The sequence below is a fragment of the Salmo salar genome, chromosome 01 (assembly GCF_965601325.2).
Source record: "Salmo salar chromosome 01, fSalSal1, whole genome shotgun sequence".
NCBI lineage: Eukaryota > Metazoa > Chordata > Actinopteri > Salmoniformes > Salmonidae > Salmo > Salmo salar.
This window is the reverse complement of record NC_138291.1, coordinates 30,245,956-30,269,187: the sequence shown is the minus strand read 5'-3', so window position 1 is coordinate 30,269,187 and position 23,232 is coordinate 30,245,956. Positions and strand designations below refer to the sequence as shown.

The window sequence follows — 23,232 nt, the reverse complement described above, 5'->3', positions numbered from 1 at the left end:
GATAAAACAGGATACAGACCGAAGTTATTTCCAAAATGCAAGTTTATTAACCAAATGTATCTGTTCAAACTCGGAGGTTATGAATCAGATGTATCAGCATCACCCATCATATGGGGCATTAACGTTTTTTTATTATTATTATTTTATTTCACCTTTATTTAACCAGGTAGGCCAGTTGAGAACAAGTTCTCATTTACAACTGTGACCTGACCAAGATAAAGCAAAGCAGTGCGACAAAAACCACAAAAATAAGTTAATAACCAGGAGAGAAATGTATATTGGCCCTTTCTTTCTGATCTTTGCTAACTAATACCAAGATATGTGATAACATATTGTACAGGGATATTACATACTAAGTTTAAGTCACATCTTTTAAACTCAAATAATTCACATTTCCTAATATTCAGAGATAAACCATGTGAGATGGCATTAAGACACTCAATAGCTTTCCTGACTTCAATGATCTTTAAAAAAAATGGTGTCATCAGCCAATTGTGAAATTTGATCTCTTTATCTTGTATCTGAATAGCCCTGAAGCTATCCTTATTGCTATGAAGTGCCATTACTTGTGTGACCAATAAAAATAAGAAAGGAGAAATTGGGCATCCTTGTTTAATTATGCGTCTAATATTTATTCTCTGAGGTTCCATGGGATAATTGAACAGAGCTGTTACTATTATTATAAAGTGTCTTAATTACACTTTGAAAATATTTACCAAAACCAAAAAATTGTGTTCAAATGTATCAAAAGCCTTGTAAAAGTCTACAAATAAAATAAAGCTATCTTCTAATAATGTGCTCACTGTAGTCTATCAAGTCCAATACTAGTCGGATATTATTACATGTCTGCCCTTCATAAAACCAGACTGGGTCCTCTGGGTGTAAACTCTGTGGATTTGTTAAGTAGAAGTGCTCCTGAGTAGAATGGGCCCCTGTTTTACTTTGAATTGTTTTTAAATAAACAAATAAATCACCTATCTCATAGAAATACTTTACATTATTATTTTATAACTAGTATAAAATATATCAATAATTGCGCACATTTTCCATCAATTTCACCCTAATTATTCATGATTGGCTGAGAGAAATGTATGATATAACGATTGTGGGGGCTGTTTTGTTACGTTTGTTTTGTCGGACCTGGACTACTGTTCAGTTGTGTGGTCAGGTGCCACAAAGTGGGACTTAGGAAAATTACAATTGGCTCAGAACAGGGCAGCACGGCTGGCCCTTAAATAAATGTACACAGAGTGCTAACATTAATAATATGCATGTCAATCTCTCATGGCTCAAAGTGGAGAGATTGACTTCATCACTACTTGTTTTTATAAGTGTTGACAAGCTGAATGCACCGAGCTGTCTGTTTAAACTACTAGCACACAGCTCTGACAATCATGCATACCCCACAAGACATGCCACCAGAGGTCTCTTCACAGTCCCAAAGTCCAGAACAGACCATGGGAGCACAGTACTACATAGAGCCATGACTACATGGAACTCTATTCCACATCAGATAACTGATGCAAGCAGTAGAATCAGATTGAAAAAAACTGATAAATTACACCTTATAGAACAGCGGGGACTGTGAAGAGACACACACCTCACAGGTACAGACACGCATATGCACACACACGCTAGCACACGCACTCTACACACACGTACATTGTAATATTGTTGTATGGTTGTATTATACATTTTGTATTGTAGATATGTAGTGGTGTAATAATGTTATATGATGTACTGTTTTATATTTTGTTTAATGTGTGATGTACGTGCCTTAATGTGTTTGGACCCCTGGAAGACTAGCTGCTGCCTTGTGGGCATCCTTAATAAATACAAATAAATGTACGAAGTATACAGGTTGGAACTCTTATTCTGAAGGATTCCAAAAACCCGTGACCCGGAAGTACTTAGTTATTATTGCCTGCTTCACAGCGGCATTATAGGAAACATGGCAGCCATCATAGCCAGGAACGTCCCTGGTATGTAATGTGTTGCTACATTATTGAGCTTTTACCTGTGATGAATTCAAGATTTTGTGTAGATTCTATAACTTCTATAGATTATATAGCTAGCCAGTTTATTGCCTAACGAGTCGACATTCGTGGTTATTATTAGCGCAGCGCTGGCTGAGGTTATCCAATGCCAGCACATACTCATGATGCTAGCTGTGTAACTAGCTATGTAGCTAGTGTGGTGATAGTGAATGTACCGTTATCAGCTGTGAACAAGATATATCTTACCTAATTTTAGAAATGTATTTGTTTTTGCATGGACAGGCTTGATGAGGCCGTTGACTCTGTTTGCCAGGGGGCAGCAGATATGTCGGTTCTCCACCATAATCAATCGTCAAACTGTCCAGAGGTCTCTGGTCACTACTCCTGCATGGGCTTCTCTGTCCGCCAAAGGCTTCCAGACACCCAAGCAGAGCATCCTGCAACGGTGAGGCCTAGGCATACATACTGCTCATCACATTCAGAAAAGTCATATGGTGATGATTCAAATCATCAAGTGCGATTAGCTTTTTTTTTTACTATTAATTTAGCTAGCTAGACAGCTTTTATTTCAATTGTTTTTGAAAGATGCATCAATCAATCAATTAAAGGAATAAGATGAGAGTAGTATCCCCAAGCTTTGTTTGTTTGAATGACATGAAACATTTAAACATTTAAAAAAAAAAACTATTGTATTACTAATTTGGGTGGGGCTTGGTTCTTGCAGGGTTGCACCTCTCATTCCCAACCTGGTCCAGCAACCAAGCAGAAACCTCACGTACATCAGTGTGAAAAAAGGGAAGAGGAAATCTGTGAAGTCAGTGGTGCAGAGGTTCATGCGTCTGCACTGTGGCCTGTGGATTAGACGCAAGGTAATGTACAAGTCTCTCATTCTGTTTTCCTTAGGTTCTGAAACCATAAAGGTTGTGGCGTTGACTATCTGTTTCTCCTCTGTCTTTAAATTGACACTTACTGCTGATTCTCAATAGGCTGGATACAAGAAAAAACTGTGGAAGAAGTTGCCTGCCAGAAAGAAGCGTTTAAGGGAGCATGTGTTTTGTAACAAAACACAGAATAAGCTCTTGGACAAAATGACCACAAAATTCTGGAAGAGGAGGAACTGGTTTGTCAATGATCCCTACAAAAAATATCATGAACGTGTCAACCTAAACGTCTAATGGCTTGAATTGGCCTTCCCACTCTGAGATGTATGTACATTTGCAATTGATTAATCAAATTTCATTGTACACAAGAACATTGTTCACAGCATCATTTTGGTCAATGTAGAGTGAAATGCAGATTTGGGCAATTGATAAATAAACTTGAAATATTACTTGTTGAAGTTGTTGAATAAATTAATGCAAAAACGTATTGAAATGTATTACATTTAAATATAATACAAAATACATAAGCCATGGTGTCACATTGTCTCATATTTATTGGCTGTTATCAATTCACCAACAGAAACACTGATGATACAGAGAAAGCACGTGTCATTTTAGCTCATCATTCCTGTCTGTCATCATTTTTTCTGAAATTCACAATAAGGTTTGAGCATCATGAGAGATTCTGACCTGCCAGAAGCTACTTTTTACTCTGAGGCCATCAGTCAGACATGTTCCTCATGCAATTTATTTCACTCAAGGTTGTGGAAACATGTATTTTGTCAATGAGAGTAACTTTCCTGACCTTGCCACAAAGTGCTTCAAAAGAATATTGGAAAAAATATTCAGCACTTCCGAATCAGTGTAAAATCAGCAAGGCAATCAATGAAGCAAATAAAAACTAAACTAATCCACCCAATGCTCCATAGTAAATAATTTTCATATGACTTTCGTTTATTGATCTGTGTGCTGCTAGATAGCAACAAAAACATTAACTTTATTTTTATACATTTTTAAGTTGAAAAAGCAATCACATTCCAACACAACACTGAAACTACTAAAGTCGCAACAAGGATAAAAAAATTCATGCCACATGAAAACACTGCCCATTAGAAGGAACCTCTTTCTGATAATTCCATGTGCAAACAAGTGTATACCAAAATCTTTTTTTACCAGAAAGTGATTGAATTTGATGTAAACTGAACACGCATACCTGAGAAGCCTTAATTTATTTATTGAGAACAGTGAACTAAAATTAATTCTGCCCAAACCCCAAGTATAATTCACAGATTCAGTGATGCATTGTGTAATAGCCAAGAGGGTTCAATCTAAGTGAATTCACATACATACAGTGCAGAAATATTCATTTAAAGACAGTATGTCACTACCATTACTACCATTGGCAAAAACACTCTCGATATTCATGTAATTTACAAAAAAAGGTTAGAAACCTGCCCATCTACAGTGTAATTGCTATGCCCTCATATATATAGGCAACAGACAGGTCTTAGAGAAGAATTTTTGAAATTAATCTCTTCATAATGGCTGAGAAAAGACAGGTCGACAATTGTGGCTACATTGAGAAATGTAGAGTTTTGAGTAAGAAGCGTGAGTTGACAATTGCTCAGTGAAAGCAGAGTATTGCACAGTGTTTTTAGACTGAGAAGGACCAGAGTATTTCGCCCTCGCCACTGGCTATCTTTTGTTATACAATAGCTATACACTTCAAAGTATGTTTTGTGTGCTAAACCGGAAAATACTCAAATGTATAGTGATGCCTATAAGACATGAATAACACAAACTTTTACAAAACAATTGAATGACAGACTTGAATGCCAGATAAGTTATAATGAGATTGAAAAGTTGATTGTCAACATTTCTACCCCATAGAGAAATGTCTTTATTTGAATACTAACTAATCCCATATAATAATAATTTTGGTAATGATAAATAACATGGTGATCAGTGAACTAAAAAGGAAAAAAAAGTTTTTACATTTCTGATGTTGACTGTTTTTTTGCCATTTCATGGTACTGGAACAGTTGCAGTAAATCTGAACATAGTGCATAGTGCCAATAGTCAATGACAGTCATAGGTATGTTTTTCATGATGTTTTAGTGCTCATTGCAAGAAATACAAGTACTGATATTACTGTTTCTGTAGTACCAGGTACTCAATGTTTTATTTGAATGATTTAAGGCTTTATAAGCAAAGGTAAAGAGCTCTATTCAATCCGTATCGTGGAAGTTAAGCGTTACAGCGTGATTTAAATTTAAAGGCAATGTTCCCACGTTAGCGAAGACTGCATTCACGGTAAACGCTGCATGTCGGCTCAATCAGATATTACCTTCACATTTCTATCGCGCAATCTGTAATGCTTCAGCGATACAGACTGAATAGAGCCCTTACTTGCAGTTGATTAATTATAATCAGCATATTTGAATTCCTACCACTGCTATTTTATCTCATAAATAAATACCACCTTTGAGGAGTTATACTAACCTGACAGGACAATTCATTTCAATATTCTGTGTCCTGTTAAATTGTCAGTACAGATTGTATTTGCCAGGTTAAAGCTCTCCCTACAAACCCAAGAGAGTGAGTGGACAACCATATCCTTCATTACGGAGTATTTCACCCTGCTACACTCCTGATGACTGATGCTACCTCAAACAGTGACCAAGTAGCCACAAAAAGATGGAAGTAACAATACATTCTGTTTTATGACACTAATGACCAGAGACACATACATGCATTTGTCTCTAAACATAGTATATATAAAAAAACTATTAATGATAAATACACACACTTTACATACATACAAAAACGTATTCAATGACCGACAAATCAATCCAAATGTCTGTAAGGTATGGAGCCCACTCTTGAGTGCTACCTTGATGGCACCCACCATCTGTCTCCTTTACAGTACAGTATGTGCCAGAGGTCATATATATTAAGATAGAGGGTCACAAGTCACTTTGGTTTCCTTATTCTAAAACAAGGCTGCTTTATGCGTTTAGCTTTTAGCCACATTTCCTTATTTACCCTCTTCTCCTTGCAGCTAAGGCAGCTAAAGCGGTCTTGGGAGCGTTCACACAAAATCACATGGCTTCTCTGTTTGAAGACAGCTGGGCAATCCTGGATCTTGTGAGAGGTCTTATGTCGCTAGGAGGAGGCTAGAAAGACAGATGGAAAAAAAGAGAGATGGGGCACTGATTAACCATAATGGTTCTGAAACCAATAAATGCCACATTATTCCTGATTTGTGGTCTGACAATGTTTGTCTTGTCTATCTGATATGCATGCTCTGTATATCTATACTGTCAGTTTGGGCACAAGATAAACACTCAGTACATTATGAAAATATGAGTTGACACATAGTAAAGAAAGCAATCCTGGAATGTTCTTTTCAGAGGCCTGTTCCAGCATGTTTTCTAGGGAAATTGGGAAATCAATACATGCAATCAAATTAATACTTCCATTGCATTCAACAGCAAAGTCATATCAGCAGTGAAACAATACTGCAAAACAACATAAATTCATACACTTATCAGTCCACTAAAAATACAAATGCATATTAGAAACTAATTTGTATCATAACGGTACAACTAATTTCAGCCAGAAAATGATCTTCCATCCTCATTTTTGCAATGGTACCGTGCCACGAGGACCCAGTGTGTTAGTCACCACAGTCCAGTTCAGGGGAAGTTAGAATCACATGCCAGTAGGCCAGCCAGTTTAAAGGAGTACCTCAGGCGCCTTCCTCTTAATCAGCCTGAGCTGTGGGGTGCTTGTTGATGTCCCCCCCCCCATGTCCTCAGTCTGCTCTGGTGCTGGGGGTGCAAGAGATGGAGGTGGAGAGGGCTGGGGGGTCAGGGAGGGTGAAGGAGGGAGTGTGGGTTTGGGGGGCGTAATAGCGTGGGACAGCAGCTCCTTGGTGTCACACTGGTCGAATCTCAACACCTCATACTCAGTCATGTCCAAATCCTGCCCTGCACCGTGAGAAGCAACGGTGGTGAAAAATGAACAAACACACATCCGAATGTACGCTGAAAGCAGCAGTGAAATGTTGTGCTATAATTATTGAAGTGCTGTAGCTTCACTACAGAGAGGTTGTTATGAGTTCAGGTTCTAAGGGGCAGAGTAGGGTTGTTGTTGTTCTCTACACAAAGCACGGGAGCAGACATCAAAAGGACCATGTGTGCAGGCAGGGGAATAAGGACTAGAATAACGCTGAAAGATATGGGATTCCCTCTCTCACAGGGCAAACAAGCATAACAATGCTATAAGGACGAGGACTCCTCTTCAGGACCCTTCATTTAGTCTCTGCAGAATCATGTTGAGTACACTGGATTTCCATCTCATCATTCAATATGCCATGGAAATGGAAAGCAAAAGGCCAAAATAGCCTTTCATAACCCAGCTCTTTCAATATGAAGGATGCTGGGTGACCTATCAGCTAATATCATGCTGTTCTGAAAACACAGATAATCACCTTGTAATTATTGTACAATAAGTGTGTGGTAAGTTAACAAAACACGTTTTTCAAACATAATTTGAACATTTGTTAATGATCCACACAGTACAGCCACTTACAGGAATAGTTACAGTCCTCCACAACAGAAAATGTTAACAGAGCCATGGTGCAAAAGCATTCGTTTTCACCTTGTGGCTATTATTAACCTCTTGGAAAATAGACTAATCAATCCAAACAAAGTGAATCTCAAACAAACTTTGGGACTGTACAACACATACTGTATAATGAGACATGGAACACTGAACTAGTATGGCGTGGGAGAGCAGGCTCTGGTCATTCAATGATAAAAGCTAAACATGAAGCATTCTTAGGTGGGTCTAGACATTGATATTCAAAGTCGGGGGAGTTGCAGTGGGGTTGCAAAAAAGAAAAGAATACAGATTTTCTTTCATGGGACAATATAATTTTGTTGTTGTTGAGAAAAATCATTTGAAAAATACAATTTCAGTGAGTAAATGTATTTATTGGTTCTCTTAATTTTGATGAGAGAAAATGTAATGAATTGAAGGTTATTTGTTGAGGTGAAAATGTAAATGGACTGATTTTAATGTTGTGTGGTCAGATTTGGGATGGGGTCCCCAGGAATTCTGGTAAAGGTTTGAATACCACTGGTCCAGAGCCTGCCTGGCAGCCATGTGGAGACTGACCTGCAGTCAGAGAGCATCACAAACAGGAATAGATATGTGGGGTTAGGGGGACTAAGGAAAGTCAGGGCGCAGAACTATTATCTTCAGGCTTAAACAGGAAAGAGGCCATATGATCATGTTTGTTTAAGCAGAGGAAACAGACCTGTTTTCAGCAGTGTCAACATTTATAATGCCATTCATTTGAAGCAATGAGCTATACTAAGCAGTAAGGTATTTAAGTTACTAACTAGGGAGTTAAACTGTACTCATTGTTTTCACTAGTACTGTGGTAAAACCATTATTTGCCAAATATACCATAATATGGAAACAATGAGTATAGTTTAACTCCCTAGTTAGTAACTTAAATAACTTACTGCTTAGTATTGCTCACTGCTTCAAATTAGATACGATTGGCAATGTGTACACCTCTAGCATGTGTACAAGTAAATATTTACTCTATTAGTCCGTACTAGTAGACATGCTAGAGGTGTACACAAATTGCCTATTGTACAGTATATACCCTTTTCAGTGTTACCATATTACTTAGCTATTACCTGGTATTTATCTAAGAGGTGATCAAATTGTCTTATGGGAAAATGATGTGCAATAGGATAATCTCATCCCGAACCTGGTTGTGTCATTCCTTCTGTCTGTATCCTGGTTAGTGATGTAAGTGTATGTGGCAGTATAGTCTCACCCTTGGTGTAGCCACTCTCTGACTTGCTGCGCATCATGGTCCTGGCCCTCTGTTGTCCAGCTGCAGACTGAGTGGGGACAGATCCAGAGTCCATCTCAGTTGGGTCGGACTGGTAGGCGGACAAGTCATGCATGCTGAAACTTCGTAGTCTATCTGACAGTACTCCTTGGCTCTGGGGTGGGAGACAAAATACATGAACACTATGAATTATACATATATGTACACAGAAAAACATCACTTCCCCCCACCATTCCCCCAGGACACGTCAGAAATGAAAATAGTCAGCATTACCTTTGTCGCAGCCAGGACTGCAGCTGTGGCTGCTACATTCAAACCTTTCCTCCCAAAAGTCACCAGAGTGTCGTAGCTTTTGTCCTTTGCTTGGCAGAGATAGTCATCAATATCCTGGACAGAGAGAAAAACACACATATTAATTGTGTTTTTATTGGCAGGCCATGTGAAAAACACGCTCACAGATTTGATGTACTGTATGTAAACAATACATGTTGTGACTATTTGTAATGAACATGGTCGCGATCTGTCTTGAGATTGCTCTTTAGCAACACACGTTTCTTCACACATAAAGAGTGGACATGTTGATTGTCTTTTATAATCAGTACTATTGTTCATTTTCATCTGACACTGGGTCCCTGTGTTGGTCCCCTCTCAACTCTGATGTGTTTCCTGACCCCAAAATAAAGTAAAAAGGAAAGGAAGAGAAGGAAAAACCATGCCGTTTCCTTATGCCCCTCCACCCAAAACATGACCAGCTAGGACAATCCAACCTCTCCTTTGGATAATTGATCACAGCAAAGTCTGTCATTAAAATGATTAGCAGAGCATTTAAAACATATTTAATATGGAAGACACCTTATATAACATTTCAAGAGGACAAAGAAAAAAGTACTAATGCACTGGTCTCACCTTCTCTTTTGAAGATAGTGTTGGGTGAACAAACTTCCTGTATAGAACACTGGACCCCTTTGTGTAGGGAGACAGTAACCATACCACAAAGGCAATCTTCAGCTCATAATAGAAAGGAACCCTACAGTGAAGGGAAGAATAATACAGCGATCAGAGCATTCATAAAATCTACTCTCCATTACAATACCATCATCAGTCTTATGACCATCCTATGTAGGCTAATGTTATGTGACTCAGTACTATTGCAGAACAATATTTTGGACTTCATAACTAATTATATGAAAACAAGTTAAATAATACTATACATAAACAAAACAGGTATTTTATAATACAGCATTAACTTACCAACAGATAAATATATCTGTGATGGTTTCCATGGTGGTGAATAGTGCAAATATGATCCAGTACATCATCCATTTCACCTTTAAAAGCAAAATAACTATCACAGTTAGTCTGATACATAATAGTTCAGGAATATTAAACTAAATTCTTAGAAATCCTGGTTCATGTAATTCAGTCCACGATTTGTCTGGGTCTGTGAAACTGGCCCATAATAAGCCCAGACTATGGTTTCATTGTCACTTTTTTCATAATGTTGTTAATACTCACATATTCCTTCACATCCTTTGACTTGACAGCTTTGTATGAGGAGTATGCGGGATATAATGTGCCAAATACAAGCCTGGAAAACAGAAAACATGTAATTAGCTTATGCAATAAGTGCTTGTCCAGCACATCCACACACATTTATGGGGCTAAAAGCAAATAAAACTCACTGGTAAAAACTGTCCAAAAAACAAAACTCTCTATTTGTATAACGATATACAAGCTATATGTCCCCTGACTCCGCAGAAATGGGTATTGGGTTTGTGACGAATTTACTGTGTTAAAACTGTTTTAAATTTGATTGAATGCATAATGTTTAAATAAACAAATAATACATCAACAGGGAGTGGCTCATATTCCAAGAAATTAGGAGAATCTGAGAACAGTCCCATGCGCACTTCCTTTGCGCCAAAGTCCCATTGCCATCAAAGAGACCCCCGCTAGACAAGTCCGAGTTTTACGTGCGCAACTATTTTCCAATTCCGCTCATATTGTTGAATGTGTAATTGACATAAAGACACTCATATTTTCAACAACAATTAAAACTTATGAGTAAGCAGGAAAAGGTGCACATTTAAAATACGAATTTACTAAACGAGCCACATGACTATAACTTTCAGACAGGGGGACCCCTTGGCTTGAAGCAACAGTATGGCAACAGTTGTGAGTGTGACCTGCTCAAATTACTGACCTACATAGGCCTACACTGGCTTGTCCTGTATAACCATACAGTTGTTAAACACACAAGGTCACTCAAAACAACATGTGTTCAGTGTTTCTGCTTAAGACCTCAGAACAACAAATCAAATGTGTTGGATAGTCTATGTAGAGCTTTGAATGCCAAGTCAGACAGAAGACACTTGGAGCCTCACGTCTGAAACAGCAATGTAATATGATATTGTAACCTAAATTTAATTGACGTGCTATTTTGAGATTTGGCTAACTCCATGTCTATATGTTGTGAACACGTTTAATCATTTCGCCATATTGCAACACAATAGAAATGACCAGTGGAGCCTATAATTCTGCTTCCATACATTAACGTGCTTAAATATTCGGATGACTCAGATCATTTGCGGCAATAAAGTCTTAGAAATATATACAACACTTTTATTGTAACCTGAGAGGGGTGACCCATCCCTTTGTTTTCCAAATAAAGGACATCAAGTATCATAAGGTAGCTCTGCTTACCACTGCTCTGTGCTTTATAAAAGCATTTTATTACATTTATTATATAGTTATATTTGAATGTACTGTATGAAATCCCTTTTCGATTACAGCATTATTGTTGCTTGATCATTTTCAACATGCATAGATCTGCATGAGCAGACATATATAAATATAAATATACATATTTAATTTGGGCAATCACGTAATTCTTTGTCTGGAATTAAATTAAAACGCCTGTAAATTCATAATAGGTTAAATAAAATATTCACCGACCCTTTAAATGTGATATGACTATTAAATCAAATAATGTGGGCCGAAATGGAAAAAAATACCTCATTTAAATAAGGAATAAACAGAGCATAATATTCTGTCTCGCCTCAAACCCCGGAGTCACCGTCTCTGCTCAGAAATAAGACGGAGCCTAAATAGGCGATAAAGCGGCCGCTGCTGTCATGCATCTGGTGTCACGGAAAAAAACGCATATTTACAGCAAACGGCATTATCTCGAGGTGGGATTTTTATGAGAGAAAAATGTGATAAAAACAATTACTTACACCACAAGTCTAGAGATTATCCAAGAAACCATTGCGCTGAGCAGGGGACAGAACGTGCTGTCAACAGGGAGGAGTTTCTTCTTGAGCGTTGGCAGTAGCCATTTGACAGCAGCGTCAGCGAGGACCAACCACCGCGTCAAACGTTGCGCTGCACGCAGACATGAACGTGATACAGAATATTTTTTGTCTATTAAAACGATTATTGGCCTAACTACCTGATGTTGTTTGAATGAATGTAAATACATCATTTTTTAATTGAACACTAACTAGGAAGATTTCTGGGAAATAGAGGGCCTGGATCTGGAAAAAAAGAAAAGAAAAGGTGAGCAGACCAGGCAGGGTAAATGCTATTCAGAATCGTTGGGAAGTCACTACCCTAAACCCTAAACCCACCATTTTAAATTTCAACTTCAATCAGGTAATTTCAGAGCTGAAACATCCCAAGGATCCCTGATAGCATGGACCAGGCAGTCTGGATTAAACATCTCAATAGTATACTATGATTGCAATACACCTGTAAGTGCTCAGTTTCAGAAACAATAGTAATTCAATATAATCCACTGCCATTAGTTGAGGCTTGTAAATCATGTTGGGGAGTTTTCCCCAAAACATGAGACAGCTACAGTGCTTTTTTGACTGGTAACCTACATCAACAGAGGACCGAGATAGGGTTTGGTTATAAAGCTAATCCCTTTGAAGCCAAGGGAAAAGCAACCCAGACGAAAGACGCACTGTTTCGCTCTAAGACTCTCTCTCTCTTGAATGCGTTTTCACAGATGTTGCTTTATTTTATGGGAAAGAGCAACAAAAGTAAAGTGGCCTACCAACTGAAGGAAACACATTTGTCCACTTTTTCCTTTCATCCTACCTTTCCATTTTCCTTAACTTTCAGGTAACATTCAAGTATGGAGAGGCCAGGCAACTGTAAAATCGTTCATGTTTATTTCCAGAATTTCCTGGCCACATAAAAAAAAGTATTCACAGAAGAAAAACAACCCATAACACACAGGGCCTGAAACGAGACTAACCAGATTTTTTTACTGAATCACAACAAATTTAATGACTCTGAGGCCAACAATACACAGTTAAAGAAGCACGATTTCAACATCCAAAATCAGTTTGAATTTGCATTCCTTTTTTACCCCTCCAAACAACATTATATAAAGAAAATAATATAGATATATGCACTGTACAGGTAAACTTTAAAGAGAAGTTTGCTTTTTAGTTCCAGTGTTTCAAATGCCGAAAGTAAATGAAATACATTGATTGTACAAAACATTAAGAACACCTGCTCTTCCATGACAGACTGACCAGGTGAATCTACGTGAACGCTATGATCCCTTATTGATGTCACTTGTTAAATCCACTTCAATCAGTGTAGATGAAGGGGAGGAGACAGGTTAAAGAAGGATTTTTAAGCCTTAAGACAAATGAGACATGGATTGTGTATGTGTGCCATTAAGAGGGTGAATGGGCAAGACAAAATATTGAAGTGCCTTTGAACAGGGTATGGTAGTAGGTACAGGCGCACCGGATGTGTCAAGAACGGCAATGCTGCTAGGTTTTTCATGCTCAACAGTTTCCCATGTGAATCAAGAACAGTCCACCAACCAAAGGCCATCCAGCCAACTTGACACAACTGTGGGAAGCATGGAATGTTTTCAACACCTTGTAGAGTCCATGCCCCGACGAATTGAGGCTGTTCTGAGGGCAAAAGGGGGGTGTAACTCCTTATTAGGAAGGTGTTCCTAATGTTTGGTATACTCAGTGGATATTGTTTTACATTTAGATAGATTTCAGAACTAGATCAGAGTAGTGATGGATTAAAGTTTCATGAACATTAAAATGTGAGTCACTCATTTAATATAATTTAATGTCGCAATGTAGAGCAAGACATTTCCATTACGGATTAGATATGTCAGTGACCGGCTCAGAGTAAGTCTCTGCCCACAGACGTCAACTCGACGTCTATTCCATGTTGGTTCATCGTAATTTCATTGATTTGACGAATCAACGTTGTTTCTACAACCAGTTTTCGCCCAGTGGGTGGTTAATCCACCCTATTGCAGGATGAAGCCTCAGCTTCCCCAAAATAATCAGACCACACTCATCACTTTAGATAGGCATGAGCATTCTTATTTTCAGAGATCTATCTTGGGATTAATATATATCTTCGCAACGTTGGGGATACAGTCACCACACTTTGGGTGATTTCTGGGTTTACCCAGATTATATGCAAGATAATAAAAGCCAACTTTCATAAGAACAGATCTGATATGTTATTTAGCCCTAAGCATTCAAAAGTTCTCAGCCCAAAACTAATCAAAAACAATAATGTGAAAGAAAGAGACAATATATTTGAGAAGAGACTAGATTAACCCTCGACCAAAATTGTCTTTGTTCATACTTGAGCAGGCAAAAAGACTTTAATGGGACTAAAAGCGGTCAAAAGCTCAATCTTAGCTCCTTAAGGCTGCCAGTCTAGACTGCATCTCCTCAATGTCCTCCTCCGACTCATCCTCTGAGGCTGCGGCTGCCGCAGGAGGCTCCATTTCAGGTAGGGCGTCTGTGACTTTGCTGGGCGCTTTGCCAAGGGCGCCTAATATGGAACAAACCACCAGGGGTCAGCATGTACAACATTACATTTTTTTACCATCAGCCCCCACCAGGCAGTTTCATTACCAGAGAGACTGTCTTTACCTGCTGTGATCTCAAAGAGGATCTTATCAACTTCTGCCTCTGCTGCCTCCTCCATCTCGTCATCCTCCATGCTTTCAAAGGTATCCTCCAGCATCTCCTCTATGATACCAGCCTGTGGGACATACACAACACCAAAAGGTTATATCAATACTCAAACAATATTTCCTAATTTATTCTTCAATATAAATTTGAACATAGTGCATAATATTGTTGGTTATATGAATTGTTGGTTATATGAATTGTATGTTTGTAGCTTCGGATCGTAGCAGTGGTTCAAAACTGGACGGCTTCCCTGAGTCTCTCGAAAGAGGGTTTCACACCGGTATGCGACGCAGCAGCAATAGAGCAATGCACATGAGCAGTGATCGATTTGTGTACCCAACAGTAACACAGCGGCCACAGTGTGTCAGCAGATATGTGACTGACCTTCATCATCTCCTTGGACAGCTCCCTCATGGTGCCCTGGATCTCTGGGATCTTCACTAAGCTCTGCATGGCTTTCATGACCTCTGTGCTCTTCTGAAGGGCGCCAGCTACACGCAATACAGCTGGAAAAATAACAGCACAGTCACACACCAGACACCACCCCTTCGTAATGTAACACGTAGCATATTACATGTGCAGTACATATTCATATTAGGGCCATGACTTGACCACTTGGCCTGACCAGGAAAAACTCTACACCCCTACTAGCTTCCAGTGTTACAAAGCATTTCTATTAATTTGTCATCAAATTAACTTATCCTGGGCATTTTGTAACTGGTGGTGCTACATCAGTAGTTTCCTTCACACTCACAAAGCTGGTTCTTCATGCTGAGGAGTACAGAGTTCATTTGGGCTTTGGAGGCATAAAGTTTGCTGACTGCACGCTTCGACTGGACCATCTCTTTTGCAAGAACTACACACACGTCCCTGTGTCCCTTTTTAGCAGCATCTTTGATGGATCTCTTTACCTTCTCCTCCTCCCTCTGAATGTCTAAGATAGGAGAGGAAAAATGAGAGATCGCTAATATAACAAACTAATGTAGAACATCATGACAGAAGTCTGACAGCAGCTTCCCTTGGTGTTTATATTGTTAGAGTGTATTGTTTTTGCTCTCTGACATTTTTAAACCAATATTGGACTAGGCTTCACATAAGATAGCCTTAAAGTACTTCTTCTCACCTCGAATTTGTCTGTCAATCACTCTCATCTCTTTCCTGATTTTGAGTGACCATTCATTTACCTTAAATGACAGAAAAAAAGTGAATTAAGCTTCAACAAACCACTAGTAAAATATTACAATCAGATGTGTCATTCACTGTCAAGCTTAAGGAAATGACGTGTAAACAATTTTTTCTTCTTTCGTGTGAATTTGAGGCAGAACCATGTAAAGTGACGTTAGATTGATGGCCGTTTGTTTACATCCGAAGATGGTGCTGGCTGCTAGTGTGTAAATGAGCAACAGGCCAGCAGCCATAGCATTTTGGGGAATAAAGTTTGTAAATATAGGCCACACATTCTTCCAATGCAAGTAGCTAGCAAACAAGCACGATTTATATTGAAGGCCATAAACTAGTTAGCTACTGTGTAGCTACTGTGTAGCTAACAATCAAACTGAAATGGTAATGTTAGCAACAATTGTCTTACGTTAGCTAACTCGTAAACTGCCGTAGTAAACGTTAACTAGCTACATTACAATACTATGTTATTCGATTCAAGTTTAAATACGACGGAGATCGTGAGGAGAGGTATTGGATAAACGTCGCCCTTGTTACAGTACCATAAATAAACAGAGCAAGCTAGCCTAGCTGTTAGGTACTGTATCTAGCTTTGAATTAGTAGTTTGGCTAGCTGTCAAGTTCGTGTCGCCCCTCACCAGAAGCCTTCACTTACCAAGTCTTTTGGTGGTTTATCTTGTGTTTTCCCGAACAGTCCCATTTTCATTACAACGATTACGTTAGCTAACCTAGCTAAGCTGGTAATACAGAACACAACAGAAACATTAGCATACACCTCCTACCGCTTTCGGATTCCAAGCTACGCCACTTCGCCTCCCAGGCCACGTTCCAATACGTCAATGCGCCACCCTACTGAAGTGGTGGGAAAAAGTACCCAACTGTCATACTTGAGTAAAAGTAAAGATACCTTATTAAGAGAAAATGACTCAAGTAAAAGTCATTCAGTAAAATCTACTTGAGTAAAAGTCTAAAAGTATTGGGGTTAAAATATACTTAAGTATCAGAAGTAAAAATATAAATCATTTCAGATTCCTTATATTAAGCAAACCAAGTGGCATATAGTGAGTCCGCCAGATCAGAGGCAGTAGGGATGACCAGGGATATTCGGTTGAAGTGCGTGAATTTGAGTATTTTCCTGTCCTGATAAGCATTCAAAATGTAACAAGTACTTTTGGGTGTCAAGTAAAATGTAGTAAAAAGTACAATATTTTCTTAAGGATTGTAGTGAAGTAAAAGTAGTCCAAAATATATATAGTAAAGATATATATAAAAAACTACTTAAATAGTACTTTAAAGTAGTTTTACTTAAGTACTTTACACCACTGCCCTACTGACATACGATGCCGCGCTAGGCTAGGGTGCGTTATGTGTACCATATGCTCTACTTGTGCATTGTTTCACGGTGGCGAGGTTCAAACAAAAGTACACACAGACTCCAACTAGCTTTAGTTTTTAGCAAGTTGAAAAGCGAAACACATACATACATGCGTCAAGTACGGGGAAATGCGGACAAAACGTATATGCATCTTGTGGGCATGAAACTAATGTTGCGCAAGTTTATTCAATATTTCAAAATGATGGATAAAATGATAAGGTCGTACGTCTACTTAAATCAATAGACCCTGGCCAAAGCATAACACTAAATCAGAGATAGGACAAGTAGCTTTACGCTAATTGCCACACCCTGATCTTTACTTGTTACTTTTATTACTTATCCGTATTTTTTTTAACTGCATTGTTGGTTAGAGGCTCGTAAGTCAGCATTTCACTGTAAGGTCTACCTACACCTGTTGTATTCGGCGCATGTGACTAATACGATTTGATTTGTTTCACATGTCTTGTGCTTGTCTCCACCCCCCACCAGGTGTCTCCTATTTTCCCAATTATCCCTGTGCATTTATACTGCGTTTTCTGTCTGGTCAAATCGTCCTAGCGTGGTTTCCGTGTGATACAAGTTCTTGTTTTCGAGTCTTCCCGGTTCCGACCTTTCAGCCTGCGGTTCTGTCCCTTTTAGACTCTGCCTTGTACTACGAGCCTCTGCCTGCCCTCAACCTGCCTTATTGCCTGCTCCTTTGTTATAATAAATATTGAGAACCGAACCATCTGCCTCTGGGTCATATCCTGAGTCGATTCTGGGTCAAATCAAATTTTATTTGTCACATGAGCAGTATACAACAGGTAACCGTAACAAACAATGCAGTTTTAAGAAAAATAAGTGTTTAAAACTTATTGTGGGATGGTAGCGTCCCACCTGGCCAACATCCAGTGAAATTGCAGAGCACGAAATTCAAATTACAGAAATATAATTATTTAACATTCATGAAAATACAAGTATTATACATCAAAATAAAGCTTAACTTCTTGTTAATCCAGTTGCTGTGTCAGATTTCAAAAAGGCTTTACGGCAAAAGCACACCATGCAATTTTCTGAGGACCGCGCCCCGCATACAAAAGCCTGAAAAACATTTTTCAACCAGGCAGATGCGACATGAAAGTCAGAAATAGCGATATAATAAATGCCTTACCTTTGAAGATCTTCTTCTGTTGGCACTCCAAAAGATCTCAGTTACATAACAAATGGTCCTTTTGTTCGATAAAGTCCTTCTTTATATCCATAAAAACTCAGTTTAGCTGGCGCGGTTCATTCAATAATCCACCGGTTTCCCTCCTTCAAAATGCATACAAAATGAATCCCAAACGTTACCAATAAACTTATCCAAACAAGTCAAACAACTTTTATAATCAAACCTCAGGTACTCTAACACGTAAATAAACAATCAAATTTAAGATGGAGAATAGTATGTTTATTACCGAAGATAAATAACAAAGAACATGCTTTCATCCATGTGCAAGGAAACACTACAGCCAAAATGGAAGCCACTTAGAAAAACTACAACTTCTAGCTCATTTTTCCAAAAACCAGCCTGAAACTCTTTCTAAAGACTGTTGACATCTAGTGGAACTGCAATCTGGGAGGACTTCGCCTCATAATAAACATGAAAGCCATTGGAAACAGTGGTAGGCTGAAATACTTTTTTGGGGGGATGGTTTGTCCTCAGGGTTTTGCCTGCCATGTCAGTTCTGTTATACTCACAGACATTATTTTAACAGTTTTAGTAACTGTGGAGTGTTTTCTATATGCATATCCTAGCTTCTGGGCCTGAGTAACAGGCAGTTTACTTTGGGCACGCTTTTCATCCGGACGTGAAAATACTGCCCCCTACCCAAGAGAGGTTAAGCAAAAAATAGAAAATAAAAGTAACAAATAATTAAACAGCAGCAGTCAAGTAACAATAGCGAGGCTATATACAGGGGATACCGGTACAGAGTCAATGTGCAGGGGCACCGGTTAGAGGTAATTGAGATAATATGTACATGTAGGTAGAGTTAAAGTGACTATGCATTGATAATGAACCGAGAGTAGCAGCAGCGTGAAAGAGGGGTCTGGGTAGCCCTTTGATTAGTTGTTCAGGAGTCTTATAGCCAAATCTTTTCAGTCTCCTAAGGGGTAATAGGCTTTGTCGTGCCCTCTTCATGACTGTCTTGGTGTGCTTGGACCATGTTAGTTTGTTGGTGATGTTGACGCCAAGGAACTTGAAGCTCTCAACCTGCTCCACTACAGCCCCGTCGATGAGAATGGGGGCAGTCCGGGATTCTTCCGATGGCATTGAGGAGTACACCACATCAATCACTGGCTTCATCAATAAGTGCATTGATGACGTCGTCCCCACAGTGACCGTACGCACATACCCCAACCAGAAGCCATGGATTACAGGAGTCCAAGAGGCTTCTAAACAGCTTCTACCCTCAAGCCATAAGACTACTGCACATCTAATCAAATGGTTGCCCAGACTATTTGCATTCCCCCCCCCCCCCCCCATGCTGCTGCTACTCTCTGTTATTATCTATGCATAGTCACTTTAATAACTCTACCTACATCTATATATTTCCTCAATTACCTCGACTAACCGGTGCCCCCGCACATTGACTCTCTACCGGTAGCCCCTGTATATAGCCTCGCTATTGTTTTTTTTGCCACCTTTCCAACAAGTCAGTTCTTCAAATTTCTGCCCTGTTAGAGCTTCCCCGGTCAACTCTAAGTGCTGTTATAGTGAAGTGGAAACGCCTAGGAGCAACAAAGGCTCAGCAATGAAGTGATAGGCCACACAAGCTCACAGAACGGGACCGCCCAGTGCTGAAGTGCATAGCGCATAAAAATTGTCTGTCCTCGGTTGCAACACTCACTACTGAGTTCCAAACTGCCTCTGGAAGCAACTTCAGCACAATAACTGTTCATTGGGAGCTTCATGAAATGGGTTTCCATTCCCGAGGAGCTGCACACAAGCCTAAGATCACCATGCGCAATGCCAAGCATCGGCTGGAGTGTTGTAAAACTCACCGCCATTGGACTCTGGAGTAGCGTAAATGCGTTCTCTGGAGTGATGAATCACGCTTCACCATCTGGCAGTTTGGCAGACGAATCTGGGTTTGGCAGATGCCAGGAGAACGCTAAATGCCCAAATACATAGTGCCAACTGTGGAGGAGGAATAATGGTCTGGGGCTGTTTTTCATGGTTTGGGCTTGGCCCCTTAGTTTCAGTGAAGGGAAATCTTAACGCTACAGCATACAATGACATTCTAGACGATTCTGTGTGTCCAACTTTGTGGCAACAGTTTGGGGAAGACCCTTTCCTGTTTCAGCATGATATTATCCACGTGCACAAAGTCAGGTCCATACAGAAATTGTTTGTCTAGATCAGTGTGAAAGAACTTGACTGGCCTGCACAGAGCCCTGACCTCAACCCCATCAAACACCTTTGGGATGAATTGGAACACCGAATGCAAGTCAGGCCTAATCGCCCAACATCAGTGCCCGACATCACTAATGGTCTTGTGGCTGAATGGAAGCAAGTCCCTGCAGCAATGTTCCAACATCTAGTGGAAAGCCTTCCCAGAAGAGTGGAGGCTGTTATAGCAGCAAAGGGGGGACCAACTCCACAAAGTGGGGACCAACTCCATATTAATGCCAATGATTTTGGAATGGCAAGTTCGACGAGCAGGTGTCCACATACTTTTGGTAGAAGCCGCAGGTACATATTCAGCACCATGGACAGTGACACGACGAGCGCAAACTGAAACAAAGGACTGGGACGTATTCATTAATCCGATTCTGTTTGAAACGGATCTTTGGAAATACTGTTCTCTCTTTGGTACCAGTTTCATACCTTGTGTACCTAAAGTCTGCACCTGTTCAATTTAGGCCAGAACACATTTTGCTCAATGCATATTCTGTAGTCCACTAGAGTGTTCTTGAGCTTTGATTGATTTGTTTACAACCTCTATAATACTTTTGGCTTTGGTATGTATGAACATTGAGGCATGCTAGGCTAGGCCTACATATTTGTATCATGAATGATGACATGACACTAGGGGCTCTATTCAATCCGTAATCGTGGAAGTTCTGCGTTACAGCGTGATTGAAATTTAAAGGCAATGTCACGTGTTAGCAGAGAATGCATGAAAGAGAGGGACCCGCCTCTACTATTTTACTGGTTTGTGACCCACTGACACCACCCCCGGTTAGAGGGGAATAAGGCAACCCAAGAGTTGACACACACAGACGCCTCACAAGTCCTCAACTGGCAGCTTCATTAAATAGTACCCACAAAACACCAGTCTCAACGTCAACAGTGAAGAGGCGACTCCGGGCCTCTGGCCTTCTAGGCAGAGTTGCAAAGAAAAAGCCATATCTCAGACTGGCCAATAAAAAGAAAAGATTAAGATGAGCAAAAGAACACAGACACTGGGCAGAGGAACTCTGCCTAGAAAGCCAGCATCTTGGAGTCGCCTCTTCACTGTTGACGTTGAGACTGGTGTTTTGCGGGTACTATTTAATGAAGCTGCCAGTTGAGGACTTGTGAGGCGTCTGTTTCTCAAACTAGACACTCTAATGTACTTGTCCTCTTGCTCAGTTGTTCACCGGGGCCTCCCACTCATGATGATGCTGATGCTCCAGATACTCAACTAGTCTAAAGAAGGCCAGTTGTATTGCTTCTTTAATCAGAACAACAGTTTTCAGCTGTGCTAACATAATTGCAAAAGGGTTTTCTAATGATCAATTAGCCTTTTAAAATGATAAACTTGGATTAGCTAACACAACGTGCCATTGGAACACAGGAGTGAGGGTTGCTGATAATGGGCCTCTGTATGCTTATGTAGATATTCCATTAAAAATCAGCCATTTCCAGCTACAATAGTCATTTACAACATTAACAATGTCTACACTGTATTTCTGATCAATTTGATGTTATTTTAATGGACAAAGATATTAGCTTTTTTATCGAAAACAAGGACATTTCTAAGTGACCCCAAACTTTTGAACGGTAGTGTACATGGGGGTGAAAAGTGAGAAAGGTAGTGGTTTTTGGGCATGCACACCATCCCACAAGTCCAGAGATATGAATGAGTCCAGTTGTTGACAGGGAGAGAAAGCGATATTGCTCTCTTCCACTGCCTGAGGGAGACTGCAAGTATATTGTGACCTGTATAATCAAGACAATTGGTAGATGTCCGGCCCCCTAGTAACCTTCCTAGAAACCTATCAGGTCACACAGGTCAGAGAGAGTTTGAGAGGCAGATTTATGGTACCGCCTAGACTCTGAGGCTCAGGTCATGGGAGATGGGGAGTGGAGTGTGCAGCTCATGGTTGTGAGGTACTGATAACAGTCATCGGCAGGGACTTCGTAACACTGCATTCATGGTAAACTCTGCATGTCGGTTTAATCGGAAAGTATCTTTACATTTCTATTGTGCAATCTGTAATCTGGACATGTCCTCCCCACATACTGAAATGGTCTTTTTATCCGCCACAGTGTTATCATTGGAATGTGATACAAAACGAGGCAACAGTGTGCTTTAGGACCATGTTGATGCCTTGGAGCTGTCTGGTAGGCTGTTTGGAGTGTATATCCAATTGGATTAAAAAAAATATATATATAATTATAATATTATGTCCGCCCCACTTCTAAAACCAAAGTTACGCCCCTGATATTAAGGACAGATAGTGGAAATGATTCTTATACTGTAATAATTTACACCTGTAGCCAAACTATATGTAGTGGTCTGCAAATTGCATTTGCTTTTGCCTAATGGCATGCTTCTCATGGCAAATTCACTTATCCCTATACCAGCAGACAATGCCTTACCTACACTGTCACTCATGATGTAAAAGCTGGTCCCTTTCTAGGATTTCTAGATTTTTCTTTCTAGGATTTCTAGATTTTTCTTTCAAGGATTTCTAGATTTTTCTTTCGTAGATG

The 23,232-nt window shown here is 39.7% G+C and overlaps 3 protein-coding genes across 6 annotated transcripts; 1 reads left to right on the top strand and 2 right to left on the bottom strand.

The window, feature by feature from the left end:
* The first annotated feature begins 1,892 nt into the window (after positions 1-1,892).
* Positions 1,893-3,407, top strand: mrpl35 (mitochondrial ribosomal protein L35). The gene is made up of 4 exons (XM_014188788.2): positions 1,893-1,982; positions 2,280-2,442; positions 2,722-2,866; positions 2,984-3,407. The coding sequence occupies exons 1-4, from the start codon at positions 1,952-1,954 to the stop codon at positions 3,170-3,172; spliced, it is 528 nt and encodes a 175-aa protein (XP_014044263.2). The 5' UTR covers positions 1,893-1,951; the 3' UTR covers positions 3,173-3,407.
* A 7-nt stretch (positions 3,408-3,414) lies between these two features.
* Positions 3,415-12,118, bottom strand: reep1 (receptor accessory protein 1). Of its 3 annotated transcripts, XM_014188688.3 has the most exons (8): positions 11,993-12,118; positions 10,272-10,344; positions 10,008-10,084; positions 9,663-9,783; positions 9,030-9,143; positions 8,739-8,910; positions 6,629-6,870; positions 3,415-6,054 (listed from the first exon to the last, which is right to left on the bottom strand). In XM_014188688.3, exons 1-8 carry the CDS (start codon positions 12,022-12,024, stop codon positions 5,980-5,982), a joined length of 906 nt encoding a protein of 301 aa, XP_014044163.1. In that variant the 5' UTR covers positions 12,025-12,118; the 3' UTR covers positions 3,415-5,979. The 3 variants fall into 3 exon arrangements, with proteins under 3 accessions (XP_014044163.1, XP_014044214.1, XP_014044188.1); XM_014188739.3 differs by lacking the exon at positions 6,629-6,870 and having other exon boundaries at positions 11,993-12,117; XM_014188713.3 differs by lacking the exons at positions 3,415-6,054; positions 6,629-6,870 and adding an exon at positions 6,877-8,062 and having other exon boundaries at positions 11,993-12,117.
* Positions 12,119-12,917: 799 nt separating this feature from the next.
* LOC100195335 (charged multivesicular body protein 3) lies at positions 12,918-16,714 on the bottom strand. Of its 2 annotated transcripts, none has more exon segments than NM_001140364.1 (6): positions 12,918-14,591; positions 14,693-14,804; positions 15,119-15,240; positions 15,489-15,668; positions 15,858-15,918; positions 16,569-16,681. In NM_001140364.1, coding segments are annotated over 6 exon segments (666 nt in total). In that variant the 5' UTR covers positions 16,620-16,681; the 3' UTR covers positions 12,918-14,451.
* Between the last annotated feature and the right edge of the window lie 6,518 nt (positions 16,715-23,232).

What these genes read in the sequence shown, in the direction of transcription:
- mrpl35 (XM_014188788.2), top strand. Translation starts at nt 1,952, where the DNA reads ATGGCAGCCATCATAGCCAGGAACGTCCCTG. An exon ending in CATAGCCAGGAACGTCCCTG is followed by an intron (nt 1,983 to 2,279) that starts GTATGTAATGTG and finishes TTGCATGGACAG; the next exon opens with GCTTGATGAGGCCGTTGACT. An exon ending in GCCTGTGGATTAGACGCAAG is followed by an intron (nt 2,867 to 2,983) that starts GTAATGTACAAG and finishes GATTCTCAATAG; the next exon opens with GCTGGATACAAGAAAAAACT.
- reep1 (XM_014188688.3), bottom strand. Translation starts at nt 12,024, where the DNA reads ATGGTTTCTTGGATAATCTCTAGACTTGTGGT. An exon ending in CAGTCCTGGCTGCGACAAAG is followed by an intron (nt 8,911 to 9,029) that starts GTAATGCTGACT and finishes CTCCCACCCCAG; the next exon opens with AGCCAAGGAGTACTGTCAGA. An exon ending in AGAGAGTGGCTACACCAAGG is followed by an intron (nt 6,871 to 8,738) that starts GTGAGACTATAC and finishes CTCACGGTGCAG; the next exon opens with GGCAGGATTTGGACATGACT.
- LOC100195335 (XM_082972978.1), bottom strand. Translation starts at nt 15,885, where the DNA reads ATGAGAGTGATTGACAGACAAATTCGAG. An exon ending in TGTCCAAGGAGATGATGAAG is followed by an intron (nt 14,805 to 15,118) that starts GTCAGTCACATA and finishes TATGTCCCACAG; the next exon opens with GCTGGTATCATAGAGGAGAT. An exon ending in CCTCTTTGAGATCACAGCAG is followed by an intron (nt 14,592 to 14,692) that starts GTAAAGACAGTC and finishes GTTCCATATTAG; the next exon opens with GCGCCCTTGGCAAAGCGCCC.